Genomic DNA, 24303 nt, shown 5'->3' on the forward strand with positions numbered 1-24303 from the left:
AACTCTGTAAACAAACAATAATAAACAGTCAACACCTAGTTATTCTCACATGTACTCGACTGTTTACATCAATCGCGTGCACCCTTGCTAGCATAGCCACACATCAATATGACCTGAACTTGGCTCCGTGTATGACCAGAAAAGTAACCGACACTTCCAGCTCAGTCAGTGCCAAGCTATCAGACAATGTGGAAAGCTGAAAGCTAGTATGCATCATCATCATCATCATCATCATCATCATCATCATCGAAAAGGACAGCACCAGCATGTGTGTTTGAAGAGTGCAGAATGATAGGTCTCCAGGGAATGAACAACACACTTTGAGATTCTGTCTCGTACGGGGTGTGATTCTAAAATAGTAGTGTGTGAGTGGAATCATTAGATAGAAGGTCACTATAACAGTGAGATATTTGTTGAGATTCAAATTTTACCACCATGAAATATCTTTGTTGCCTATACATGTGGCTATGCGCATGTTTTTGAGTCAGTTGCTTGTAGTTCTGTGCTATTATCAGTACAGTGAATTAAGAATAAAGGTGTTCTGTAATTACATGTCATACTTGTATTGTCAAACCACATTCCAACAGGTTATGGGCCCAAGTTAGGCGATCAGCAAAATTGGCATTTTTTGATTAGACAAAAACATACTTCGGGAAGCTTGTAGGATCTGAAGTACTGCCCCTCATTCAGGCAACTCCCTATGACATATTTCAGCAAGACAATGCCCTGTCATGTAACAAGGCAGTATCAAGCCTTCTTTGAAGAATGGCAGGTTCCACTGCTTCCACAGCCTAGAAATTTACCTGACATGTCACGAGTCGAACGTGGCAGGGATACAGTTGTTGGCAACTTGTTTGCCATCATCTTCAATCAAAAATTATTGATGCTGTGTGAAATAATTTGTAAATTGTGTTGCAGGAGATTCACCAGGCAAATGTGTGGGCTCTAATTCAATATGATGATGATCAAAGCCTTGGTTGCCCCTTACTGAATTCTTGAATATTACATGCAGTTGTGTAAGTTGTACCTTCATGTGTTGTTACACATTTAATCTATGACTTAGGGCTCATTTTGGTTTCATGTATCCTTGGTATTGAGAGCTCTTCTTTTGTATTATCATTTGTATGAATTTATTAGAATGGAAAAGACCGCAAAATTTTGGACATTGTTTCCAAAATAACGAAATCAAGCCTTAGAGTAATGAAATGGCTGATTTTATTTAAATTGCAGCAAAGCCGATATGCAGTTTTTTTTCTTCAGGTCACTCGTCACAAAAGGTATGGTGCCTTATGTTAGACAAAATATCCAACCACCAAAGCAGATTTGGGAGAGCTATTCTCAAAACCTGGAATCGAACATGAAATCATCACTAGTTTAGCATAACAAATGTTACAGATTTGTACAGCTACATATAATAGTGTTTAGAAATGGTGGTTACATATTCCCAGTAAATTCACAACAGACTGCTTTCATCAACAGCAAACCATTAAGGTTGTTATGAGTACTTGTGCATCTATAGACAGCCAGTAAAGCTTTCATGAATGGGAAGCATTATCATATTAGTAACATAAATTTACTGGATCACTTGTCAGAAAATGTTAAATGTAATATACGAAGTTTGTTATGGACTTCTGACAATAAATTATGCCCACAATTTCAAGCCTCAGAGAAGAGTTTGAACTCAGATGTTCGTCTCTTGAGCACTGATTAAATGCAAATAGTTCATGTTAAGTCAAAAGCACAACTGCAGCTGTGTGCTTATTTATTTTAAAATGCATGACCTGTTTTGTAACTTTATCTACATCATCAAGTGAAGTCAGTTACATGATACTGGAGTATAATTGATATTAAACATCTCCCCCGAACCTATAATTTTGCTCCATCCTAAAAATCCTGTCACAGCCCATGATGCACTAATGCCAGTAGCTGGAACTATGTACTAGTGGATCAGAAAAGTGGAGTGCAGGACAGTGCTGTGGCTGACCACGAACTGAGTTTTGATATATTGATCTGATAGTTATTTATCTCTTTTGTGATGCTGATGATGTTGAAGTGAGCCTAGCTGCATCTGCACAAGATTCAGCAACCACCTTTAGTACACAAACAAAGTTACTTGCCATCCACATGTGTCACATATCTGGCACTTCTATGAGTTTTCGAGTATCCTGCATCTGCGTGACAGTGATTACGTAACAGTAACATTTATTGTCAAAGGCTAACCAAGTTCACCTCAAAGATGACTATGGGAATGGAATTTGTCTGTGTTTTGGGAACTGTGGTTAAATATCCACTTGTGCAATGATTGGAACCTGGGACTGTCTAGGATGTATTCCTAGACTTGAACTGTGAACTCAATAAGTACATAGTATTCAGGACAAACTAACAACAGCCCGACATATGTTACATATAAATCTGCATAGATATTTCCAGCACACACAATTCTTTTTCCTTTTGTTTAAGAATTTGACATTGGACATATATATGTTACAGTAGTTTATATTCCTGAAATTGGCATTCAACAATTAGGCCAAACAGCCATTTACTGTGTTTTATCATTATCAATATTACTCACTAAGTACACAAAAGGACAACATAAACACTGTACAAATTTTTATTTGTTTACTTATTTTATCTGAATATGACAGTATTGAAATGATTTGAGTGTCTGAAAATTGCCGTGTCTTGAAACACATTCAAACCAGCAATCTCCATCTTACTGCCTTTGTCCGATCTCTACATCTACATCTATACCTTGAAAACCACTGTGTAGTGCATAGCAGAGGGCACATCTCATTGTGCAAGTTATTAGGATTTTTCCCTGTTCCATTTAGGTACTGAGTTTGGGAAGATGATTTTTTAAATGCCTCTGTGTGTACTGTAATTAATCTAATCTTGTTCTCACAATCCTTATGTGAGCGATAAGTAGGAGGTTGTAGTATATTCCTAGAATCATAGTTTTGTAAGTAGGCTTTCTTGAGATAGTTTATGTCCATCTTCAAGAGTCTGCCAATTCAGGTTCTTTAGCATCTCTGTGACATTCTCCCACAAGTCAAATATTCGTGTTGTGCTTCTCTATATATATATATTTAATATCTCCTGTTAGTCCTGTGTGGTATGGACTTTACACATTTGAGCCAAATATTCCAGAATGGGTTGCATGAATGATTTGTAAGCAGTCTCCTTTGTAGACCAATGGCATTTTCCCAGTATTCAGCCAATAAACCAAAGTCTATCACCTGCTTTACCCATGACTGAGTCTATGTGATCATTACATTTTGTATCCCTACAAAGTATTACATCTGGGTATTTGTAAGTGTCGGCCAGTTCCAACGGTGACTCATTGATATTATGGTCCTGGGATACAACATTTCTTTCATTTTGTGAAGTGCACAGTTTTACATTCCTGAATATTTAATGCAAGTTGCTAATTTTTGCACCACTTTGCAATCTTATCAAGATCTGACTGAATACTTGTGCAGCGTCTGTGAGGCAATGCTTCACTGTAGATAATGTGTCATCTGCAGACAGTCTTAGGTTACTATTAAAGTCTGCAAGGGCCCCAACACATTTTCCCGTGGCGCACCCAATGTTATGTTCTACATCTGATGTTGACTCTCCGTTTAAGATAAGACACTGTATTGTCCCCACCAAAAAATCCTCAGTCCAACCACATATTTCACTTTATACCCAGATGATTGTACTCTTGACAATAAGTGCAGATGTGGTACACAGTGAAATGCATTTTGGAAATCAAGAAATACTGCATCTAACTAACTCCCTTGATTGTGTCACGTGAGAAAAGTGTGAGTTGTGTTTCACTTGATCTATGTTTTTGGAATCCTTGGTGGCTGGCATTGAGGAGGTCATTCTGTTCAAGATACCTTATTATGTTTGAGCTCAGAATATGTTCTAAGACCCTACAACAAATTGATGTCACAGATATTGGTCAGTAGTTTGGTGGACCACTTGTACTACCCTTCTTGTTGACAGGTGTGACCTGAGGTTTTTCCCAAGAACTGGGCACAGTTTTTTGTTCAAGAGATGTATGGTAGATTATAGTTAGAAGAGGAGCTAATTCAGCCAAAAATTCAGCATAGAATCTTACAGGGATTCCATTGGGCCCTGGAGCTTTGTTCAATTTTAACAATTTCACCTGTTTCTCAACACCACTGACACTAATACTTATTTCATTGATCTTTCCAGTGGTATGAGGATTAAATCGGGGCAATTTTCCTGGGTTTTCTTTTGTAAAGGAACAAGTGAATACAGAGTTAAGCATTTCAGCTTTTGCTTTGCTAACCCCAATTTCAGTTCCTGTCTCATTTGCTAGGGACTGAACACTAACTTTGGTGCCACTAACAGCCTTTACATATGACCAGAATTTTTTTGGGTTTTGTGAAATATAATTTGACAATATTCTGCTACAGTAGTAATTGAAGGCATCACATGTTGATGTCTTGACAGCCCCAAATGTTTCATTCAGCATCTCTCTATCTATCGCCCTATGCTTTATTTTACACCTATTATGCAGTAATCCCTGTTTCTTTACAGTGACTACTATACTATGGAGGTTCCCTCCCATTGTGAACTGTTCTGCTGGATACGTATCTGTCCAGTGCATGGTAAACTATTTTTTTAAACTTGAGCCGTACATGCCCCTGCACTGTGCTGAAAGCTTAAAAGTTCCTCTTTGAGATATGAAAATACTGCTTTTTTATCTAGTTTACTGAAAGATGATGTGACTTACCAAACGAAAGTGCTGGCAGGTCGAAAGACACACAAACAAACACACAAAATTCAAGCTTTCGCAACAAACTGTTGCCTCATCAGGAAAGAGGGAAGGAAAGGGAAAGACGAAAGGATGTGGGTTTTAAGGGAGAGGGTAAGGAGTCATTCCAATCCCGGGAGCGGAAAGACTTACCTTAGGGGGAAAAAAGGACAGGTATACACTCGCACACACACACATATCCATCCACACTCTTTCCTGATGAGGCAACAGTTTGTTGCGAAAGCTTGAATTTTGTGTGTGTGTATGTATGTGTCTGTCTGTGTTTCTATCGACCTGCCAGCGCTTTCGTGTGTGTGTATATATATATATATATTTCCGTCATGAATGGGGCTCCAAACTAACTGTTCTAGGTAATTTTCAGAGAATGCATTTAGTAATGTTTCACAGCATGTCTCGTCTTGTCCACCACTAAAAAAACTGTAATTTTCGCAGTTAATTGTCGGATGATAAGTCTCCACTGATGATTGAGGAACTTATGTGCAAGTGAACTGAGGTTTTCTTTGAAGTTTTCAATTACATAGGAAGAAGAGTCTGATGGGGGGATAGAAGGATCCAGTTACAATTTTATGCCCATACCTGACACTGAGCCTCCCCCAGTCGGTCTCACATGCAGCTGCAACTTCTCTCTCAGTGGATTTGTATTTCTTGTCTACAATGGCAAATACGCCGTCTCCATTTCCCATTAGCCTATCTTTTCAATAAACACTTAACTTATTCCCAATAATCTCACTATCAATTTCAGGTTTCAACTAGTTTTCTGTACCTAGTATTATGTAAGCTTCACTGTTTTTTTAGGAGTGCTTCAAACTCTGGCACTCTATTGTGAATGCCTCGGCAGTTAACTACCCCGTAGGAGGCATTTTTTGGACCTTACTCTTATACTGCTGGGTAACCTACAGGTGATGTTATCTGGACTGGATGGAGAATTGCCTAATCTACAACCTCCTGTTCCCGGTTGAACTAACAAACTTTTTCTGTTTATTTAGATATATACGTCTCAAAGAATCTGATCTCGGACATATGCCTCATATAGGGGCTAACTGCTGGCATATGGGAACTTTACAGTTCAGCTGTCCACTAGTGATTTAAAAATTCAAGCACGTTTCTTAAGTACTAGTTCACAAATGTTTATTCAGTGATACACAGACACACGTGGACAAACCCAAATTCGATACAGAATCATCAGTTTAAAGGAATGTCTCAGTCCACTTGACCTAAACAACCTGGAGCCACATTGGCTTAAGGTCAGGCCTAAAGAGCAGATGTTTTTGAATAGGTCTTCCTTCAGCCTGAGACAACTAGTTCTTCTTCTAATTGAAATATGTTTACTTCCTCCCCAGACATCAGTAAAGGAACAGCAAGCAGAAATCGCATAGCGAACAGTCGGTTGCCGTGGCTCACTGGGCACATTCAGTTCGAGACACAGTAGTTGCTCTGATTGCAGAAGGCAGCTTTTCAGTTAGAGGAGCTAGCAGGAGGTACAGTGTGCCAACTAGTACCACAGAGACATAGACTGAGAACACATCAGGAGGACAGAGAACTTCAGTGTAAGAGCCGACAGATTCACTGTCGAGTAGTATGGCAAGACACCAACTTCCTCAGTTGCAGTGACACAGTTCTCTGAAGGCTGAGGACTGGACTGGTCACAGAACTCAGAGAGGAAAACACTTTATACCGGCTTGCATTCATGCCGCTGCATCTGTACCCAGTGTGGGAAAATGTAATTTTCACTGACGAGAATGTGCTTTTCACTAGCAACGGTGGTCCGAGGGTGACTTTAAAGTTCACAAATGCTCTTGACATCGTGAAGAATATGTAGTGATGACAAGAAGAAATGGGCAGCTATTGGTTTCCTGTTGTTGTTGGACTTTTGTGATAGAAGCAGGAGTATTTCAGAGAATTGAGGGAACTATTGATAGCAGGCGGTATGCCCATATGATGAAGAATGTGATGCTTTTTTCAGTGTGAATGATATACAGTGAAGGGAAAAATGAAATGTGTGTATGGAATTATTGGCTGGGAGACCCCATCTGGAGTATGCAATGATGAGGACAAACACACACACACACACACACACACACACACACACACACACACACACACACACACACACACATCCAAGAAGAGTTAATCCTTGATGTGGGAAAGAATCGAACCGGCCCCAGTGACTGAAAATCAGCAATGATAACCACAAGTTACTGAAAGATCATTCTCTTGTGCATAATTCCACATTCGTTCAGCAGCATCTGCCCAACATGCCATCAACATCGTGGAATGGACTGAGTCCTGTGGTCCAACTGAACTAATGGTTACATTTAGCTACCTGGAGACTATTTGCAGTCGTTCATGACTTCATGTTCCCAAACATTGACGGAATTTTTTATGGATGGACAATGCTCCATGTCATTGGGCCGCAATTGTTTGTAATTGGTTTGAAGAACATTCTGGACAATTTGAGCGAATGACTTGGCCACCCAGATTGCCTCACAAGAATCCAATCGAATATTTATGGGACAGAATCAAGAGGTCAGTTTGTGCACAAAATCTTGCACTGGCAACACTTTCGCAGTTATGGATGGCTATAGAGGCAACACGGGTCAATATTTCTTCAGGAGAAAGGCCAGCCATTTTGTTACTCTGAGGCTCGATTTCATAATTTCGGTAAACAATGTCCGAAATTTTGCTGTCTTTTTCATTCTAGTGAATTCGTAAAAAGAATAAAACAAAAGAAATGAAAATATGTAGCTTTGAACTCCACACATTCAGCTTACCACTCCAATATTCTAACTATTATACCACGAGACACAGGCATAATGAAAGTCTCCTTGAATACTCTACTCAACACACTCATGGGAGGTAATTTTGTGGCTTTTATCTTCATTCTGAAACTGTGAAGTTATTTCAATTTGCTAAAGATGAATATGAGCAATTTTAGAAAGAGAAGTGTGTTAGTGAAACTCGTTCTTCATTCTTAAACACGAACAATAGATAGTGCTCCCTTGTAAGTGCATTCTTACACATTTTATAACCTCTGTGCCTCATATTTGTTGGTATCCAGATGCTGCTGTTGCAATTCAAACATTCAGTCAAGTTCATAATCTGCATTGTAAAGTAAGCAATCCTTAGCACATGAGGCATAGGTCAATACAGAATGAGCATTGGATATCTCACATTTCATGAATCAATAACCCACTTTCTCTGTATGACGTCATGCCCTGCCCCAGTTTTTGTGCTGTTAGTGCCAAATGATACTATTTTTATGCCATTATGTCTACAGTAGCCCAGCTGTTGAGTGTACATGCGCCATACGTTGTTATGTCTGCCCCATGTTGACTGACTTCAATCAGCATGTCAGTAACAAATCTACTTACGTCATTAACAACAGCTGATGACCATATTACCATCAAGAGTAAGTCCTGCAACAATGGTATTTTAACCTACACCTCTGGCATAATATAACATCAAATCTTGTAAATATGTGGATGTTAACAAATGGCAGATCTTGAGCGTACATTCTGTTAATCTCATATCATGTTTTTATCAGTACATTGTTTTATGCTTTGTAGATGCTCGGATATGGCACATGTCAAAACTACAACAGTAAAATAAGAACAGTAACATCTAAAAGCAGATATAATGTGATTAAAAAATTATAGCAGCTGTTGACCCATGTAAAAAGAAATTAGTACTACTGCAGTAGTTTGCAGGGTTGTCACTACAGAAAGCTATTAACTAAGAACATCTGCTGTAAGTGAAACATTGGGAGTTGAGCTTTTTGGAAAGTGATTTGAATGATGAAATTATGCCAGATTTTTGCAAAATATATAGCATCTGATAACCACCATTCTATAACAGTGAAGATATCACTGGAAATGATTGCTGTGTTTTCACTCATAAAGTGAGTGTTAACCTATATTAATGACCTTCAAATGGGAAATTATGAATAGTAATTTCAAATGGACCAGTTTTGCTTGAGACACATGCTTAATATCTAAAACTGGCAGTTCTTTATTGTAAATTCACAAAAATTTTATTTCATTTCTATATTAATAAGATTCATTTCTTACTAACTTTTACTTTATTCTTTCTTTTAGTACTGCTGAAGCATCTGAATAATTAAAATGTTACCTTAACAACTTGTGGTGAACTGAAAGGTTATGCACAAGTCTGCAGCCCACATCAAATTTTCATCGTGTGCTGTCCACTCTTTCCAGTCTTCATCTCGTACAACTTTTTTAATATGTGATGTGGCCGTAAATGTAATGCAGTGTTTTCGTCTCACCAATGTAAGTTACGTTTGAAGAAAACAACTGATGAATTTATACGTTTTTTCCCACATCTCTCTCTCTCTCTCTCTCTCTCTCTCTCTCTCTCTCTCTCTCTCTCTCTCTCTCTCTGTGTGTGTGTGTGTGTGTGTGTGTGTGTGTGTGTGTGTGTGTGTGTGTGCATTTGGATAATTTGTCAGTCCTGTCTTTACTGGCCTGAGTGTAGATGTGTGATGCTGCAGAAAGGAAGACAGGAAAATTAGATATTACATTGGTTTTGACAATATCCAGAAGAGTACACAAATTGATTACAGAATTTTAGTACTCACAGATGAATACAAATGAAAACACTACAATAGTGGTATGGTCCAGAATAACACTTTCACTGTTTGTGTAGAGGCAATAAGAATGGGAAAGCCTAAGAAGCAAGTGTAAAAGATATAGTGCATATAAATGAAATACCAATTTATTAACTGTAACATAAGGAAAATGGACTCGAGAAAACTATTAAGTTGTGAGACGCTATTGCTGGACAGTACTTACCTTTGTTCCTGTTACACTGAATGAAATGCTGATTTTTTTTTTTCCTCTCTCGTCATGGCATGGTTGCTGACACTCGTGTTCTGTGAATTCACATGACTGGAAAGATGAAACCATGTTTCATTACTCATGATGTTATGGAAAGAGTCTAACAAACCATCATTGATGTTATTCAAAGCAATGCTCAGTAATCTACACATTTCTGACTGTCATTGTCCCATAACTGCTGCAGACCCGTCATATGATATGGCAACTCCTCCTCCTACTTACATGTGCCTATTGGGCCAGTTTATGTGTAGACTTCTTTGGGCTCTGAATAATTCCTCAGCAAATGTCTGCAATAAATTTTGGTGTGCAAACTGAAGGAATTCTTTGTCATTTTACCTTTGGCACAGATCCATAGGTGCATCAATTTTAATGGAATCTGTATTGCTGTCTTTGCTGCTAGTCCTTTATCCAGTTACTTGACCCAAAAATTTTGCAAGTTTCCTTAATTGATCTTGCTTTCACATATGCTTCCACAATTTCAATTCTTTCTTGCATCAAGAAAGGTATTGTGCTGACCACAAAGAGAAATGTCTAACTTCACTGATGAAATAAACTGAAATGCTGACAGAAGAATGCTAACAATTGATTTCTGCATAAAACTGGCCATTGTTGTAGCTGTTTCCTCTATTTAAGAAGTCAAAATATTGAATTCACATTCAAAGGAGAGGTGGACTACTTCTAACTGTGCCACCCATTAGATCCTGACCTAAAATTCGTTGTCTGATATCTGCTCAGAGGGTAAGTTCCCCTCACCTAAAAATCTGTGATTTGCCATCTTTACATATTTTGAAATGTAGACTCTATTTTTGCCAAAATTCACATTTATTTTGGACAAAATTTGCATCATATTTGGCAAAATTCAGATTTATTTTTGACAAAATTTGAATCATTTTTGGCAAAATTAACGTCAAAACATTGTTCATTTGTAAATGATTAGACATACTACAAATTTAAATAGTTGTCACACTAAGTGACCTTGAGATGAAGCCTTAATACTTTGAAAATTGACTATTAAAATAATGGTGATTGGGGAACTTTTTGATTTGAATGTTTGCTTTTGTAAAAACTTTGTTTTTTTCCGATATGGTCGTCACTTGTTTTCATTATTTGACTCTGTTTAAGCTTTTGACGACTGATTGTTTCTGTTGAGAAGCATCAGCATTTTTCCACCTGTGAACAGAGTGCTTCTCTGATTTGCAGTGTTTCTCAACATTATTTTTATTTTCCCACATATTTGATAGTTACAAAATCTGCAGAATATTGATTGTGACCTCTCATAACCATGCAACCCCTACTTGATGGCTTGCAGCTTATGTATGTAGATGTAGATGATAATGGAGGTAGAACCAACAAGGTACTCTGCATAGAAGTAGAACTGAAAATAACTCTGTTCATGTGTTTGGCAGAGATTTGCAGCATGTTCAAAATACATTGACAAGTTTGATTTTCTGTTCTGTTCAGTGCAGAGTGCAGACACTACAAACTGGCAGTTGGCTGCAAGCATAAACAAACTAGAATTATTCATGACCACCAAAGGAGAGAGGAGCATTGTGGGTAAATGAGCCATGCCTCCCTCTCGCAGCACAATTGGAATACACGTGTGTTGTGTGATCTGTGTTTCTGCAAAAAGCAGAACTGACACATGGTTGTAAGGATCGCTTCTGGTGTCGTGAGGGTCATAATCAAACACTATGTTGCTCAGTATTAGTTTCTTCACTCATTTCAAAATAAGAAAAGAACACAACACAGAGCATTCAGTAATGTCTACCATGCAACTGCTTTGAGGATGGTTGTGTTGTAAACAAGGTGTTTCAGACCGAACTGGTACCAGTATTTGATACAACCACAGTTCAAAACGCCCTCCACCAAGATATCTCTGCATACACCCATTAGATATTTTTTATGGGAATGTGTTAACAGCCTCAAAACGCATCCAGAACAGACAGTTTTCAGCACTAGATGCTAGTACAACTGGTGCTTCTTTTAAAAACCTGTCATATGTCTGTCTACCTAAACAGCATTGTGAACATGTTGCACATTGTCAAGTGTTTGAACAGTCTATAATCTGCCAGTATGTCACTGATCCTGAATATTTCTGAGCTTGCATTCAGTAGGTAATATACAAGCCAAGCAACTAACAGTACTGTGTCTGACAATGTTTCCTTCATACTCAGTTTTCAACTACTCTCATTCTCAAGACACAAGGACGCTATATTGCTGTTGTTAAGCACAAGGAGAAGTTTGACATTGCTTTGGCACAACAACATGTAATAACAGATCGTATTAAATTCAAATACAATTGGAAAAGGTGTTTATCTTCTTCGTGAAATCACAAAAGTTGTACAAGAAACATATGTTTCTAAAAAACAGCAAAAAAGTACAAAAACTTTGATAAACCATTCTGTGCAAATTGTACTATCCACCCAGGCACTATTTTGTGTAAATAATAGGCATCGCAGACATATTAATGTATTTGAAACAACATGATTTCTTACTTTTACCAATGACAAGCAGCATTAGTACCAGCTAAAGTAGTAATACAGTCTTTGCTTATTTTAGAATCAGCTGCTGCTAGTTCATGATAAAAAGCAAGAGCTTTTCTTGGTAGAGCTTTCGAATCGAGCCCCGTTTCTTCAGCATTGTAAACATTTTCGGGAGCATAATCTTCTTCCCTCAGTAGACCCTTAGTTTGATTTTGAAGGAAGCAGTTGATGAAGATTCAGTTGACAGTTTTTCTCCGTGTTTGTGAAGCTAATTAACACTGTGTTCTTAGTTAGTGTTTTAACCAGTCTTTACTTTTGACTTAGTGTTTTAACCAGTCTTTACTTGCTTTAATATTTGATGACGCTCCAAGATTTTCATTAAATTGAATTGCCTTTCCACATAGAGTGGGACCAAAGATAGATTCTCCTTGTGATCTGTTTTGTGTAAATCACATGTAAACAGCATCATCTAGGTCTGTGTTCATGATGCACTTCATAGTTTTACGACTTGTCGATGCGGTGGACTGAAGCTTAGATATAAAATCTTTGATGCACATCTTTTATTTTTTTTTATATCCGTAGTTGTCAATGTACCAACCTTGTGTTCAGTAGACAGCTTGGTTGCAGATACACCTTCCTCTAACCTTTTATTAACCTCAAATTTATATCTCATAGAAAGGACAATACATTTACATTTAGGCATTTTATATTGCAAGTGTACTTCACATGGCAAAGTTGACACAAGTGAACATAACAGAGTGCAAATGGTTACCATTGCAGCGACTCAGCATGGGGGGAGGGTGAGGGAGGGGGAGGGGGAAAGGAAGGGCAAGATCATAGTGGCAGGTGCCACACTCAAGTGAGTAACAGTTTGGGTATGTGTCATTTGCTTGACCGATGTTTGGATAATTGATGCTCTACTATATTACATGGAGTTAACACCCTCATTTGTGAGTAATTGGTCATCATTGTCAGAAATACCATTTAATACTTGCCTCCTGTTATGTTGAAGTTTATAAATGATAAACACCATTGCTGTTTTCAGTAAGAAAGTTAATATTAAAATCACTCAAAATTATAGTAGCTTTTGTTGTAGAGAAAGCACAAGTTAGAAGAGTAGGTAATAGTCGTAAGAAATTTCACGATTTCCATGCAAAAGACCAGTGTTGTGAGCACTGTGATGGCTATATTTGCATTTACTGCAACCCGAGGGACTTCAAAGTACAGTATTGCTGTGTGCAATGTATGTGTAACTGCATTGATGTATGTTCTATATTATTTCCGGCATGCATTATAGCATCGTCATCTACACCCACATGATTACTCTGCAATTCACAATTAAATGCTCAGCAGAGAGTTCATTGAACCACTTTCAAGCTATTTCCTTACCATTCTACTCTCAAACTGTGCATGGGAAAAACACAGTTAAATCTTTCCATGCGAACTCTTGATTTCTCTTATTTTATTATGATGATTGTTTCTCCGTATGTAGGTGGGTACCAACAACGTAATTTGTCATTCAGAGGAGAAAATTGGTGATTGAAATTTTATGGGAAGATCTTTCTGCAAAGAGAAATGTCTTTGTTCTAATGATTGCCACCCTGACTCACATATCATATCTATGGCACACTCTCCCCTATTTCAAGATAATACAAAATGAGCTGCCCTTCATTGAACTTTGTCAATGCCCATATTGCACTACAGTAGCCCAGAAGAAGATGGACAAGCATAGTGTAGGTAGTCCCTTTAGTAGACCCTGTTGTATTTTCTAAGTGTTGTGCCAATAAATCGATCTTGTCTTCCCCACAACATTATCTATGTGACTATTCAAATTTAAGTTATTCACAATTGAAATCCCTAAGTATATACTTGAATTCTCAGAGCCTTTAGATTTGTATGATTTATTGTGTAACTGAAATTTAGTGGATTCCTTTTAGTACTCATGTGGGTGACTTTGCCTTTTCATTATGTACAGACAATTGCCTCTTTTTTTCACCCTACAGATATCTTGTCGAAATCATTTTGCAATTGGTTTTGATCATCTGATGACATCGCAAGACAGTAAATGACAGCAGCATCTGCAAACAGTCTAAGAGGGCTGCCCAGATTGTTTCCTAAATTTACTGAATCCATGTTGACTACTTGTCAATAAACCATGTTATTTGAGGAAATTCATAATATTTAAAAAGTTCTACTGGAAATCAACATTAGTGATATGGGCTGTAATTCAGTGGATTACTCCTGTTTACTTTCTTGGGCATTTGTGTGTTGTTTGCAACTTAGTTGTTAGGTACGGATCTTTCGGTGAGCGGCAATTGTACGTGATTTTTAAATATGGAGCTATTGCATCAGAATACTCTGAAAGTAACCTCACTGATGTACAGTCTGGACAGGAGGTTTGTCCATACATTTTCTACTGTAATGCAATGTTAGACTGTAGCCGTGCAGTTTTAGAGTGTTTATTCATTTTTTCATATGGTGTTCTGTGAGACCAATTTTGAGCACCAACTAAGATACCACTTGTCACTAACATTTCTTGCCAGTTGATGTAATTTTCTTCTGAGGCTCTGAATTTTCTGACCAAAAAATACAAATTAATTAACATCCTCAGTGACATCACTACAACTGATCACATCAGTTAACATTGGAACTTGGTAAGAGTCATCTTGTCCTTATTGCTCATCTGTTTACTGAGACTATGAAATTCCTTGGGCTCATGCTTGATAGGAAATTTTCTTGGTCCTCCCACATGTCTTGCCTGGCTGCCAGCTGCACGCAGCCCCTCAATGGTCTACATGTTATAGGTGGTACTTCCTGGGAAGCAGATCGGACCTCCCTCCTCCATTTGCGCCGATCCCTCGCCTGTTCGAAACTAGACTATGGGTGTTTTGTTTATGCATCTGCACATCCATCCATCTTACGCTGTCTAAATACCATCCACTATTGTGGAGTCCGTTTGGCCACTGGCACCTTTTCCACTAGTCCAGTTGAAAGTCTCTATGCAGAAGCTGCCAAATTACCTTTGTCATACCGGTGTTATGTTCTACTCAACTGATATGCATGCCATTTGTCTGCCATGCTCGGTCACCCATCCTATGCCTCTTTCTCCGATGACTTTGACTGCCAATATGGGGCGCATCCCTCTTCTCTGTTATCTCCTGGAGTTTGCTTTCGGCTGTCGCTCCAGCAGCTTAACTTCATTCTACCTGCCACCTTGGCGTCATGCAGCAGCCCTTGTTCACCTTGGACTTCATTAACTTCCTACTCCAGATTCGATCTATTGTTGTAAATTTCTCATCATCTCTCACAGCTTGGCAGTAGTACCTTTGTGTACACTGATGGCTCTCAGGCTGACCATGGTGTCGGGTGTGCCTTTGTCATTGGTACTGATGATTTTCAGTATCGGCTTACAGAACACTGCTCAGTATTTACAGCAGAGCTCTTCGCACGGTCTCTAGCCGTGCAATACATCCAGCAACAAAGGCTTTCCCATTGTCATCTGCTCTGATTCTGTCAGAGCCTCTGTGTGCTGTACATGGTCCATCCCTTAGTTCAGTGTGTCCAAGAAAGCTTCCACTTGCTCACTCTTGAGGGAGCCGCTGTGATATATATGTGGGTTCCTGGTCACATCGGTCTGGCGGGAAATGAGGCTGCTGACACTGCTGCCAAGGCTGCAGTCTTCCTATCTCAGCTCGCTAGTTTTTCCATTCCTTCTGATGGTCTCTGGGTTTGCCATCTGTCAAGTTGTGTGTTGGCCACTACCGTTTTAGCCATTGCCATTTGTTAAGTGGTGATCGCCCATTTGACCAGTTACGTTCTCATTTATGTTTGCCATGCGAGTTATTGGCCGTTCAATGAACAACATGTGGGCTGTCGACCGCGTTCTACTTTTTATAGGTCATGGCAATGTGGTGAAGGACATTTAATCTTTAGTTCGGAATCTTGTTGTCTCTACGGCACTTTTTATGGACCGTTCTTCAAGTACATCGGCTGGGCTTAACGTGTAATTGTTTTTAACTCCTCTTTCATATTAGTGTTCTAAGGTTCTGACAAGGGTGCACATGACAGTTGTTTTTTCACTCTAAAACAAAGTGAAGGAAAACAAACAAAACAAAACTTGATTAAGAGTTGGTGAACTTGCTTACCTTCTGGTGTACTACTTTCCATTATTGATATGAAGCCTTAAAAATTTTTCTTTAAGTGCAGTAGCTTTATTTGCCCTCTGTCTCCTCATTAAACAGTGATGTGCTTTTGCTGCTATCATTGTTGGTGCTGCCGTTACTGTTCCTACAGCTGTTCATGGTGCTACTACTTTTGGTGGTGGTGGTGGTGGTGGTGGTAATGCTACTACTGTTTCTGGTGCTCTGTTGTTATTAGTATTATTTCTGCACCACTGATATTTGTTGTAAAGGTTGTGTTAATATGTTCATCCTTTCAGTTTGCTGTGTTGTTACTCCTATAGTAGAACTATTTGTTTTCTGTTGTTACTCCTGTTGTAGAACTGTTTGCTTTATGAAATTCCTGCATTGCATTCACAGTGTTGTTCTATGCTTGCCTTCAGAAGAATACTCCACTGCAATGGCTGGCAGTGCCACACTGTCAGTTTGGTTGCTGATCATATCCAACAATTCAGATTTTTTTTTTTTTTTTTTAAAAAATCTGGAGTCTCTTGCCCCTTTAACTCAGATGCATGACATGTATAGCTGCATCTCTCAAGAAAATCTACACTAAAATAGCTTATATTTGGATGAGCTTTTGAAACCTTAAGGAACTATGTGTTAAGTTTGTTACTTTTAATATTTAAGTAGGGATGGGGTCATGCCTATAGTGTATTCTGATCACTATAATACTTTGTTTTTCAGATGTGTTCAGAGCACTTTTTGGGATGTTGACAGCATTATTGCTTATTCATTTCTGTACACATCATTCATATCTCCCAGTAAAAAAAAAAAGTTATGTACTGTACTGCTCCCTGTTATAGTGCACTTAATGGTCATTCCAACCAACATCTCTAACTTGAAATTTATTGTTGATGCTATACACAAACAGTACATGGCATTTTTTACAAACCACTTGTCAGAGATTGCATCTGCTTATTTGCAGGAAAAACTCCTGCTCCTACACAGTGAACTAATTTTGTACCAATAATCTTGGAGTCCATTACTGGTCTACCTCACTGACACTGTTTGGCATACAAAGGAAATGTCAGCACACAAATAGACAAAAAAAACATAGAAAACCTCACAGTTTAATCGGAAAGCATTCTCACATAGGAAAACAGAAACGAAACAAGTGAGGTACACATTGGTCTGACAAGAGAGCTAGTCAGTAATCAAATCAAAAACATAACAACACAGATGAAAGGAAACACAGGAAACCAAAACAATACAGATTCCAGAACCCTGACAAAACTTAAAAATGAACTATAGGAACACAACACCATCATCACAAGGGCAGATAAAGGAAACAAAGTGGTTCTCATGGATAAAGCGAACAATGAGACACAAGAGTTCATCCCAAAAAATAAAATTACAAAACTAAAATCATATCCAACTGATAGACTCCAAATGAAGTTGAGAAAAACTCTAAAAGACATTGAAAATACACTAGACAACTATGAAAAAAGGATACTGCTGCAGACAAATCCCAGTGCACCATCCCACCAAAGCTGCACAAGAAAGACCTCCCTGTCAGAGTCATTGTGAATTATAGACATGGTCTCACTTACCCACTTGAAGGTACATGTTGAAACTCTTATCAGAAACCTATAAATTACAAGAGGATAAACTCTAAGAAACATCACACAATTGATTCATTGCATAAAAGACATACAGGTTCCAGACACAGCAACCTCCTGTAATTCAATGTAGGGAATATGTATTCCAATATACCACTAACTGACGCAATAAACATTAGAGAACAAAATCCTAAGACAGAGAGTACACTTCCACATGAATACACCAAAGGAACAGTGAGGTTGCTACAGCTAATAACAGAACTATTTCCAGTTCAGTAATGAATTCTGTTAAAAAAGTGAAGGATTCCTAATGGGATCCACAGTGTCTGGAACCATAGCAAACATATTTATGAACCATTTAGCATGGATTATATTTAACAAAATAGTGTCAAATAAGTACAATGTCTTACTCTGGATTAGATGTATGGATGACATCTCTTGCCTTATATATGAACCAAGCAATAAAGTTCACCAGTTGCACGCAGACGTAATTCTGTTCATTAAAAGCTAAATTTTTAATAGACAAAGAGCAAAATAGGTAATTAAATTTCCAGGACCCCATCATAAAGATTCAAAACAACAAGCACACATTTGACATATACTGAAAACCGACAACAGACACAATTATTCATGAGACATCACAACAGCCCAGTTCTCAAAAGCGAGACAGCACTTAGATTCACACTCCACAGACTAAACACAATAGCATTAGGTACAGACAATTACCAAAAATAAATGAATACCTTAATGCAAATAGCCACAAACAATGGGTACAAAGAAAAAAAGCTGAATAGTAAAATCAAGAAACACAAAAGAACAAATGCCCAGCTGTCATCAACACAAGGACAGAATCACAAACAAACACAGAAAATACGAGAACATGAAAAAACACAAAGTCAGGAAGAAACAGAAAATAAAAGATGGTACACAGTGACATACAACCACAAACACACACACAGAGTATCTAATATTTTCAAAAAACAAGGCATAAAAATAGCCCACCAAATCAACAGCGCAAGTCAAAAATGCTTCCCAGAAACAATAGGAAAGACTGACCTATATCAGTAACCAGGAATATACCAACTGAAATGCAATACATGTGACAGAAGATACATATGTCAAACCAGGAGGACATCTGACACAAGATACAAAGAACCTGTAAGTGTATGGAGGTATAGCACTAATCATTCAACTTTAGCAGAATACTTACACCAACACTAACATAAAATTGCCACCAGAGACACAGGCATGGTAATCATAAGGATAAACAACAAATATACCCTCCTCACCTTACAAGAAAACTACCACATTCAAAAAACCATAACAGAAAATAAACTCGTAAATGACCAGACCATTTTGACAAACCATGCACTCTTCAAACTAATTGACTACTTAGCAGAACATTAAATATACACTAACCCCCTGCCAGTCTCCTCACATACAGGACATTTTCACTAATTTACACTAGTGCATGCGCCCCCCCCCCCCCCCCCCCACACACACACACGAATTAAATAATAAATAAATGTAGTTTCACAGGCAGTGCTCACAATATACATGAAAACAAATGAACATATATAAGGACTGTAATACTGTGGAGAGCGAGAAAAACACGTAACTTCAGTTCGATTTTCAAATGCTGCCATGTGTATATGGGAAATGAAGTCATTTGACATCAACTGCTGCTAACAAGTAGGGAAGAAGCAGTGGTTTGGAGAATATGTAAAGCAACACTGTAAGTAATTTGAATGTCAACTTTTTAAACAAAACACAGTTTTTAACCTGAAACAACCAAAAATGTACAAACATATGTATCCAATTTGCAAAATAACCACAGAAGATGCTTTATAAATAAAAGTGAAATGTGTCTGGCGTAAAATTCTCTTTAATTAAATTGCAGTAAGCCTAAGATGGAAAAACCAACAGCAACTGATTTTTACAGCTGCTGCAAAAGATGCAATGCGAACAAATATATTTCATAGATTTATTTCATTAAGTAGTTGCAAACACATTTTTATATGACACACAATTTGAAACTGTATTTTTGCTTTCAGGAGCCTCTCATCATTTTCCATCCAAGATGGTCAACAAGCAGTGAGCACAGTTGTTACTTCTAATATGTATAGTTAAATTATGGACTTCTGTTATTATATTAGATTTTACTGAAACTGTACATGTGTTTAATCTTTCTAGATATGTTTCCTTGTACATTATATCAGCAAAATATTTTTAAAAAGTACTTAAGAGGCACAGCAGAAAAGTAATGTAGCAGTCTTTATAAAAGCTATACATATTAATTATGTACCATTCAGAGTTATGTTGCAATGTTTGGAAAATTTTCCTGCACAGTAGTCATGCCGGAACTCTTTGCATTCTGTTCACATTCAACTGGTCTTATACATAGTACCAAAATAGTGACTGTAATAATGAATGGTCAGTTTAAGGACAGAAAACATAGTGATTTGCTCAGTCATATTTGTAAATTGAGTTTGAGAAAAAGGGAATGGGAGTGACTTGGGAAGGAGGAGAACCTATGAGTTGCACTCTGTATCCAAAATTAAGTTACAGAGTGCACTGTTTAACAACATATTTTGCATCACTCTAGTTAGTGCAGTTTTTTGCAACTTGTAATTAGCTAGCTCTATATTGAATATTTGAAGCACTTCATACTTCCAATATGTAAAGTTCTGTGAGGAATTTTTTATGTGGTGTACCAAAATTGTATCTACAAATCTGGGATAGTTGGGAAGTTGAAGACAGTTGTAAGGATGGCTGTCATAAAACAAGTGAGAGTTCCTTTTGTTTTTCATTTCCTCCCTTTTGTGAGTTCTTTTTATTTTCTTGTTTTTACCACATGGTAGACTGACTGAAAGCCAGTCCCTACTTATTCCCTGAGGTGTGTCATTGTGCATTTTTATTGGTTTTTAATGTGCAAGATTTTCCAAAAACTGGTGACGTGTTAAGCAGTTTTATTGGCATTGGGAAAGGTATTTGTCCATCTCAGCTGTCATATTACACGCAAAAATTTTATTGCTCAGTGCCATTTGAAATTTTTTTTTCTTGTGCTGTTATAACACAGCATAATAAAGCACTTTTAGAAAACATTACGGAACTTCTTTCATGTCAGAAAAGAAGTATGATTCACTCTGCAGCTCAGTGAAATCTTGGCAGCTAGTCTACTCTTGTTCTTTTTCACATTTCTTATGTAAATGCATAACTCATTATATTTTTTACCAGTTTACCCACCATCAATTATTTTTACTGTCTCACTTTCTCTTGAAAATAAATTAGAAATTTCTTGGTTTTATTTTCTGTCAAATGGGTATTCGTGTTACACTTATCTATTAAACTTGTAACTGTAGGAATAATGTATATTCTGAGAATCCACATCTACAGTTACTTTCCTGCTTGCTATCTGAAGTTGGACAGTATCTTAACAAAGATGCTGTACTAAATGTCACACTAAGAAGAAACACATTTGTTGTGAATTTTTCAACACTTAGCATTAGACATGTTGCTAGAGCTTTATTTTAGTGTGTTTCGTTAAAGTATTTGCATTGCTTGAAGAAATACAGCAACCAACAAATTATAGCTTTATTTTATGGAAGGATGCCTTTTTTGGCTTTCACCCATCTTCAGCTTGTATATTACATTTATATCTTCATCAACATAATGTTTTTTTTATCAACTGAATTTTAAATTTCTGCAGCTGCCTTGTGCAAAATAACAATTTGTTTAGCTACCACATTTCTTGAATTTTCTATTTAAAGTTAATTGATAATTAGGTGTACTCATTTTTTATTCTGTAATTTGTGGCTCCTTTCTCCCCCTTCATGTGAATGGCACAATAAAATTGTCTGGTTGCTGTACTTCAAGTAGTGAAATCCACAGCCATGGAGCTCAGTTACTATTAACATGGATAAATGAGTGTCTTTGAGCTTTCTTGAGTCTCTGATAGATAATTTTAGTTTCTTTAGAACATAGTGTTGTATTTCATTTTATGTAAACAAATTGCTGCATCTTTCCCCTCCCCTCCCTCTCTCCCTCTCCCTCTCCCCGCCTCCTTTTCTCTGCACCCTACTGCCCCCCTTTATATTGTTTCAACAATATAAAAACACATTGTTAAGATCTGTTCATGGGTAGAAACCCCTAATAGATCTGAAGTTACGATTTTTGAAGACTTCCTCCATGCAACGAATGGAAGCTGCAGACAACTAACGTAACATTTTTCTTGTTTTGTATCTGAAACATTTGAGAATTAATTGTAATATGATGTCGTATTATTAGTTTTCCAAAATATGCTGTGTAGTTCACAGATAAAGAAAGACTATTCCACCACTATGGTTGTAACAAAAAAAAATATACATATTCCAGATCTGTTCATAGGTAGAAACCTCTAATAGATCTGAAAAATACTGCTGTGCTGCAGATTCTTTATTTTTATAGTATACCGTTTGATATCTTCATAAATAGATTGAGTCCTAAATAAATGAAAGATGTCTGTTGTTTATTGCCCATCTAGATGCTGGAACATTAGTGGGCAAATAGACACTTCATTGTGATTGCTTAGTAGAGACTGATATGTAATTGTATTCTGTCTAGTATGCTGTTTGTTAGTAGTATACATTTCATGTAGACTGAGTGTTATTCACTCGCATGCTAATAAAGTACTTCTTCACTCAATTAATCAATGTTAATATAAGTTGTTGACTGTTGTTTTGTTCATAATTAAAGAACTGTTAAAGATACAGAATGTAACATCTGTTTATACTGTTTTGTAATGTGACAGGTATGACATAGGTGGTTGTTCACTGTCTCTGTGATTTTTGACAACTGTGGCAAAAATCTTGCCAGAATATGAATTTTAACTGTAATTTTGGATAACCTGTTGGTACAGAAAAAAATATTGGCAAATAATCACCATGCTACAAATGACAGCACATCTGAAAAAAATACAGTGTTTATTATGCATACAATTTTATGTTAAATCTCTGTAACTGATTTTAAAAAAAAATATATTTTCATTTTATTATTAGGAGTATTTTTACCACACTGTATACCTGCTATTTATTTAAAGACATGCCTGTAATTACTGTTTCAAAGGAAGAGTGGATGCATTTCAGTTTCTATGTTTGACTCTCTCTCTCTCTCTCGATACACACAAAATTGAATTAAATAAGGCTGCTGTATTGGAGAAAGTGTGACAGTTACAGTTGATCTAAAGATGGGATATGCAATATCAGCACATTTAACTGCAGCCAGACCATAGGTGCCAGATGTGGGTGGGGGGCTTCATCTCAGATGTCATGCAGATACTGGGCTTCTCATACACTACTTTGCCAAGGGTACACCATGAGTTGTTACAATCAGAGAAAACTGGAAGAAGACGAGAGAGAGAGAGGAGAGAGAGAGAGAGAGAGAGAGAGAGAGAGAGAGAGAGAGAGAGAGAGAGGGGGGGGGAGGGGCGGGGGGAGGAGAGAAAAAAATGCTGTCGGCAACAGTGTGTCAATGACAGGGATCACAGTTTGTAACACCAAACAGAATGGTCACAGGGCAACAGATCACTCGCAAATTCACTTCTGGATGACAATTGGTGAGCATATATACCATTCAGATTAACCTCCCTGCTGTATGGTACAGAAGTCTCTGCCTCATCCTTGTACCTGAACTAATGTTCGATGGTCCTGTTGGTACATGCAAGTGGCAGAGTAAGAGCACATAAAGAAACAACTTGAGCAAATGCAACCAGCTTACCAACATGACACTCATCAAGCAGGTTGTGGAAGTGTTTCAGTGTGGGAAATGTTTACATGCGATGAAATGAGGCACCTGATATCTTATCCACTGTCTATCACTGGTGAATATTATTGGAGCTTACTGTCTATCTGTCTGTGTACAGCACCCAACAGACAATTTGTAACTTCAGAAAGACCATCCACCACTTCATTGCTCCTTAACTTTGTCAAAATCAATTGATGAACACTCCACAAACATGAAGACTTATGAGGTCTCCCAGATCACATGATATATATTTATTTGTCCGTATAAATATCGTTTTCAGTGCATATATCGTACAAAAGATATTGGACAAAAAATCTCTTTGCCAGTTGGTTTTACAACCTGTAAATGTGTGTCATTTAAAGTTTTATAACAAATTGGATCCATATAATGAATAGTTACAAATTTCAGCATATCTTGTACACGAATTGCTTATTTCTATAATTAAAAGTATGAATTACATGTTTTCATACATTATATACTGAGATATTGAATAGAAGCTACATTGCAGTATGTATGATGATTTTTAAATGTATGTAGTTCTGTAAGATATTTTGTCTGGATAATCTGTTGTATAGTTTTTGTTCCTGCATGATATACATCTTTTTGGCACAATGTAGTGTTGCGGTGACTGTAACATGTATGTCACTGTTTGAAATGGTA

The 24303-nt window shown here is 37.5% G+C and overlaps 1 protein-coding gene across 7 annotated transcripts in view; it reads left to right on the plus strand.

Moving 5' to 3' along the window:
• Positions 1-22867, plus strand: part of LOC124722921 (protein Malvolio) — a 343226-nt gene extending 320359 nt beyond the window's left edge. For 6 of the 7 annotated variants that reach the window (XM_047248076.1, XM_047248080.1, XM_047248077.1 and 3 more), the window contains one exon: positions 19917-22866. In XM_047248076.1, the coding sequence (XP_047104032.1) occupies positions 19917-19992 (76 nt within the window). In that variant the 3' untranslated portion in view covers positions 19993-22866. Of the gene's footprint in view, positions 1-8883; positions 9076-19916 lie in introns of all 7 variants that reach the window. The other variant, XR_007006462.1, reaches the window with a different exon arrangement.
• Positions 22868-24303: the final 1436 nt, after the last annotated feature.

The sequence above is a fragment of the Schistocerca piceifrons genome, chromosome X (assembly GCF_021461385.2).
Source record: "Schistocerca piceifrons isolate TAMUIC-IGC-003096 chromosome X, iqSchPice1.1, whole genome shotgun sequence".
Lineage (NCBI taxonomy): Eukaryota > Metazoa > Arthropoda > Insecta > Orthoptera > Acrididae > Schistocerca > Schistocerca piceifrons.